Source organism: Octopus sinensis, linkage group LG21, assembly GCF_006345805.1.
Source record: "Octopus sinensis linkage group LG21, ASM634580v1, whole genome shotgun sequence".
In the NCBI taxonomy this organism is placed as follows: Eukaryota; Metazoa; Mollusca; class Cephalopoda; order Octopoda; family Octopodidae; genus Octopus; species Octopus sinensis.
This window is the reverse complement of record NC_043017.1, coordinates 2,511,942-2,518,721: the sequence shown is the minus strand read 5'-3', so window position 1 is coordinate 2,518,721 and position 6,780 is coordinate 2,511,942. Positions and strand designations below refer to the sequence as shown.

At 35.9% G+C, this 6,780-nt stretch overlaps 1 protein-coding gene across 1 annotated transcript in view; it reads left to right on the top strand.

Annotated features, from left to right (window-relative positions):
* The first annotated feature begins 371 nt into the window (after positions 1 to 371).
* LOC115222878 (LIM domain transcription factor LMO4.1) overlaps positions 372 to 6,780 on the top strand; it is a 47,747-nt gene continuing 41,338 nt past the window's right edge. Inside the window, exon 1 of the mRNA XM_036511822.1 lies at positions 372 to 417. Within this exon, the coding sequence (XP_036367715.1) occupies positions 405 to 417 (13 nt within the window). The 5' untranslated portion in view covers positions 372 to 404. The remainder of the gene's footprint in view (positions 418 to 6,780) is intronic.

Sequence of the window (6,780 nt, the reverse complement as noted above, 5' to 3'; positions counted from 1 at the left end):
TTATGAATATCCATGTCATAACAGCGGTGAACATATCATATGATAGGTATTACAACATGGAAGATAACTGTATAAATATCGTATATATATATATATATATATATATATATATATATATATATATATATATATATAAGAAAAAGTAAAGGCAGAAAATGCTAAAATAATTTTGTCATAAACACATTTCAGTTCTCCTCCCTCTCCCTCCTTCTTCTTCTTCTTCTTCTTCTCTGCCAACAATTCACAACGACCTCGAACCCACAGGAGTAAACAAGGGAGACAGAGACAGGCAGAAACAAAGAAAATGCCCCTTGTATTTGAATACTATGCATATATTCCTTTTAAAACTTTTAAACTTTTCCAAAATTTAATTGTTTTCCATACTCACAGCTTATAAAGTCTCAATGACTGAAACCGGTACTGAAATGTTTTTTCTAAAATTATTTTAGCATTTTCTACCTTGACTTTTTTCCCATATATATCAACTCGTATGTTTCTTATCAACCTTCTACACACACTCACACACACACACATACATACTTACACATATATATATATATATATATATATATATATGGAATACGATGCAATAAACAGACAGGGTATATGCATCTGGCTTTCAAGAAAGAGCAGTCATTAATGTTTCGAGCATATGCTCTTCTGCGGAAAATATAGGTGACGAATAAAAAAGAAACACGGAAAAAAGAGAGCAAACGTGTCCCAAATAGCAAACGGTCATCTCATACTAAAATGACCGGAAGAAAAAGAAGTTAGCTTGAAGCGTGGTTCATAATAGCGACCGTGCATGTGTGTGTGTGTGAACGTAATGCAAGCATGAAACAGAACTCATAACATGTGTATAGATTTATAGTTTTATCAATAATCCGGAGAAATTATAAGAGTGACTCGAGTGACGAGAATTTCATGACTTGTGTGAGAAGTGCCAACGCACAAAATCATAACATATATATATATATATGCATGCAAATGCATACACGAATGTATGAACGTGTGTGTGTGTTTGTGTGTGTAAGAATTTGACAGTTTATAGAAAATTTTCTGATTCACAATCTATCGGTACCTTTGGGATTCAATTTAACTAAACCCGGCATACTTCCTGCTAGAAACGATAGAGCGAGTTAATGAAAATCTCAATGGTATGACATACAGATAATTTGAAAAGCAAAACCTCACATTCATAGTTATTTTACTCTATATTATTTATATCGAGTACTGCTTACTGTGACATTTGAAACTTCACGATCACACAGTTATACACAAGCACCAGTGAATTTATATTTGTATGTACGCACCTATCCATATATGTAATTGTGTGTGCATATATATATATATATATAATGTGTGTGTGTGTACGCGTGTGTATGGTGCGTATGTATTCTTATTCATAGATGTGTGCATGTATACATTTATATATATATGATAGTGTACACATGTGTACTTATTTATGCATACTAACACACACCCATATATGTGTGTGCTTGTGTGTACTTCGGTGACGTAGTTTATTGACATTAAATTAGTGAACTATGCATAAAATTCCCATAATTTTCATATAATTTCTGATTTTCTCAGCAAAACAACAAAAACCAAAGAAAAAGTAACAACTTCTTTCATTAAAATTAAATGTTATGATGACCTTATTAGATTTTCTGTCTCAAATTACCAATTAATAGGGGTGGGGGCACCAATAACGCTCGCTAAAGACTTGCAGTTAGTTAAAGAGCATATATGAGTTCATATTTAACCGTAGTTTGATGTGCGTGTGCGTGCGTATTGTGTGTCTGAGTGTGTGTTTTCGTGTGTATGCATTTGTGTCGTTGTCGGTGTGCTTTTTGTATGACAATCTTTGTGTGTATGAATATCTTTGTGCGTGTGTGTACTTCCCCAATTCTTATTGCCAATATACTTTCAAATACACACATCGTCTCTTCAGATCCACGTGTTCACATGGGTGCTTATTCGTGTATGTATATATATATATATAATCCACAGATGAGATCGAGAAATTCTCAGTATTCTTTGCTCTCTCTCTCTCTCTCTCTCTCTCTCTCTCTCTCTCTCTCTCCTCTATATCTCTATATATATATTATATATATATATATATATATATATTTTACATATAATGTATATTCGTGTGTAGTTTTAGATAGATGAAGGGGCAGCACCTCTGACACTGGCAACCCCCTTCTGAGGACGGTCGAAATGGTTCTGACGATGCACCATTGAAACTGTTGTATGTCAACTTCGGCAGAATAGAAAATAGCGTTTTTTACTGCTGTGCCTGCATCTGATCCTATATCTTCTGAAGTAAGCTCGACCAGTATCTCAACAATAATAACAAACACTCCTAATAGTGACTCGTTTTGGAGTTGCTAGACTGGCCCAAAACTGTAGATGTTTAGGTTTGTGGTTAAGAGGTGTGCTTCACAAGGATGTGGTTAATGTTCAGTCCCACACAGCGGTTATCTGGACAAGATTTCTTGCCACATAGTCCCAGGCCTCGGCACAACCAAAGTCTTTTAATTGAAACCTGTCATTGGAACTGATTATCTTATTGTTATTATTTAGAGCAGGGGTTCTCAATCCTGTTTATCTATCGATCCCTTTCATGACTATTTTATTTTGGTGGACTCCCGTAGGCATTCGATGTTTAAAAACTAGTTTTATAGAAACTTCGTTGCAAATCCCTACTTTGTTTTTTACACATTAAATTTTGTAGATTGAACTACATAAAATGTTAAAGAAACCAAGCTGTTTCTTGCAATACATAGATCTAAAGCAAAATTGTTTCAGGGGTTCCTTAAAATCGTATTGTGGAAACTTAATTTACTGTTTTGCTGCGTGGAGCTCCGAAAATCTTATACGGTCCCCATGGGCCATGTAGGCCCCGGTTAAGAACAACTGATTTTGATGATGCATTTAAACATCGCCCTGTATAACACCTACGTTTATTCGGTCCTTGGACGGCGTTACTCAGTTCATTTTGTTAAATAAATTCGATGAACATCTCCAGATAGTTTGCCTTCCTCTGTCGCCCCAGCTTTCTTGGTGATCGTAGACGCTGATTTTCATCTCGTGACTAAGTCATAAAAATTAAATTAAATCAAATTAAAAACGGAAAAGAAGGAGGGTGTTGGTGGTGCAGCGAGACGAGTAGCCTTCACCTCCGCTTCCTTACGAATTGTGGGAGTTCTCGAAATGAGTACACGTCAGATGCCGGGGGTCAATCATATTGCCGAGATTTCAATGGCGTCGTTTATGTGTCAAACGAATATTTCATTAAAAGTTCACACTTTAAGTGTGGGTGTATATATGTGTGTATGTGTGTGTGGGATGTATGGCAAAGTTTAGGAGTCTGAGATTAGAAGTTAATGAATGAATTTACATCGTCTGTTTCAGTTATTAACGAAGTAATTAATACCATATTTAAAAATTCAATTTATAAGTAATTGTGAATGTATTTTATGTACACACATACATATGTGAGATTATATATATATGTATGTATATATATATATATAATATTGCGTGTATATTTGTATGCTTATATATATATATATAATATATATATGCGTGTCTGAGTACATATACGGGTATAAACACATAAATGCATCTCTCTTTCTCTCTCTCTCTCCCTATATATATATATATATATATATATATATATAATATATATATATATATAACACATATTTGTATATATATCTTTTATATTCTTTTACTTGCTTCAGTCATTTGACTGCAGCCATTCTGGAGCACCGCCTTAAGGGGTTTTAGTCAAAGAAATCGATCCCAGGACTTGTCCTTTGTAAGCCTAATGCTTATTCTATCAGTCTCTTTTGCCGGACCGCAAAATTACTGGGGCGTAAACACACCAACATCGGTTGTCAAGCGTTGGCGTGGGGACAAAAACATACACACACACACACACACACACACACACACACACACACACGGCGGGCTTCTTTCAGCTTCCGTCTACCAAATCTACTCACAAGGCTTTGGTCGGCCCGAGGCTATTGTAGAAGACACTTACCCAAGGTGGCAGGCAATGTGACTGAAGCAAGCGTCTTACCACGCAGCCACACTTGCGCCTTCACATCCACCCCACCCAACACCCACTCGCAGGAGCCTCCTTTCGTATTCCCCCCACTTTTCCTTATGATAGTTTCCCTATATCTTTATTAACCGAATCTCCCTTAAATTCAATATTCTGTTAGTCCTACGATAATTAGTCGGGGCACTTTAATCAAGATGAATTAACTGTATAAGTGTTGCTGCGATTTACTAACCGCGTTAGTCTTAGATGTACTAAACAATATAAGACAGCAACATTTTGTTTTTAGAACAAGGTCGGTAACTGTCATCAAATACGTCTTGACAGGGTCAAATGTGTTGCTTGGTGCCTGCTATCCGCTGGTATGCAAGCATGTTTTGACAGCACCGTCCTTGATGAGCGGTGTTGCTAAGTTTAACGACATACTCTTAATAGAAATACCTTTAAATGTTCCTTAATTTGCAACCTCATTTTTCCATTCAACCGCCATGATTGTCAGATTGTCCCACCCACTTTACATTTCTTAAATGTGGTAATTCTTATTAGAAATTTCACTTGTTGATGATCTGTTGATTAATCAACATCTAATTGCTTGCTTGTTTATTTAGTAAACCTGATGAGTTGACTTGTGCAGCGTAATAAATATTCTTATGAATGTTGTGCATACTACATACCTGACTGTACCAGGCTTACGTCACAATATTCTTAATGAAACAACTTCGGAAGTACCAGATGATTCATTCGTCTGTTTTCTTATGTCTATATATAACTACACACACACAAATATATACGTATGTATCTTATATATACGGCTATACAATTGTTATATGTCTAACAGAAAAATGTATCGCCGTCACTCGCAAGCAAGCATGTCTTGTTAGAATGCACCAAGCTTACGCTAATTGTTTCAAGTTCTTACGTTGCGGGTAGCAGATATTTTACCATCTTCTCTGCCCACTTAACACCTGACCTGAAGACGATTGTAGTGGTGAGGGTGATACATAAACAATATCCTGGTACCTATGTTCAACTAAGTAGGCTGTGGAGACACGTGCAGCCTTGTATGTATGTAACTATGTATATATATATATATATAAATGAAGTTTTGACGTTCTTGATACAATCACGATGCTTGAATTAAGATTTTCTTGTATTATAAATGATTAATTTTTATATATTAAAAAAAGAAAGTAACGCATTGACTTAGACTTTCTTTCAGTAAGGACTGACAACGTCTTTTAAAAGAATTTTTATATAATTAAAAATGTTTCATTTAAGAAAGTTTGTCTTCAGAAACTCACACACACACACACATACACACATATCAATCAGTCATAAGGATACAGGAATGCGTCTGCCTGCTAGAGACAAGAGTTAAATCCCTCGTTCGATAATAATAGCAATAGTAATATCTGTATAAATATTTGCTCCTGATATATATATATATATATATATATATATATACTCTTTACTCTTTTACTTGTTTCAGTCATGTGACTGTGGCCATGCCTGAGCACCGCCTTTAGTCGAGCAAATCGACCCCAGGACTTATTCTTTGTAAGCCTAGTACTTATTCTATCGGTCTCTTTTGCCGAACCGCTAAGTTACGGGAACGTAAACACACCAGCATCGGTTGTCAAGCGATGTCGGGGGACAGACACAGACACACACACATATATATATACATATATATACGAAGGGCTTCTTTCAGCTTCCGTCTACTAAATCCACTCACAAGGCTTTGTTCGGCCTGAGGCTACAGTAGAAGACACTTGCCCAAGGTGCCACGCAGTGGGACTGAACACGGAATCATGTGGTTGGTAAGAAAGCTACTTACCACACAGCCACTTAACTCTGAAATTTCTACCTCTATAAGTAGGCTGTAACATCCTTGGCACTTACTTGAATTTTTGCTACCCTGGTAACTATTTATTATTTATTCGTCTTATTTGTACACATTAAAAATATACACCTACATTTATATAATATATATATATATATATATATATATATATATATATATATATATATATATATAATATGCCTTTTTTATTGTGCTAAAACATGTAATTGGAGATTAGTTCTATGTGTGTACATAATACCGATACTTCGAAGTTACTGTCACTCCACTTTTTTTGTAAATGGATAATAAATATGCGCTCTGCAAAAAAAAGCATTAATTAATTAGTTTAATGTTAAATTGTCTTTATTTTAACTCGACATAAACACACAGTTACACACACATACAAAAGAAAAAAAAAACAACAATAAAAAACAATGGATAGAACTAGTCATAATATCTCGGGGTATTTAGTAGTAGTAGTAGTAGTAGTAGTAGCATCAGCAGCAGCATCCGAACCTACCCCGTTGCCCCGACCAGCCTCCCTATGATGTCTCTATTCTCTTACATGACAACTGTAATTCAATCGCCATGTTGCACCCCCTCCTCCTCCTCCTGGTCCTCCTCCTCTCCTCCCCCTCCCTCTCCACCACCACCACCACCTCCAGTTGTCTTTAATTACTTCTGTTGTCACTGTTTACTATAACACATGTATGCGCCATCCTCTCCCTCGTTCTCTACTCCACACCTCTTTCTCTCCTTCTTTCTAAATCCTTCTCTCTCACTCCTTCTTTCACAGCCGCCATTGTGAAGCTTTTTCTATGTTTAAATATCCACAAACAGCTTCTCTTTAGCAAGCAAC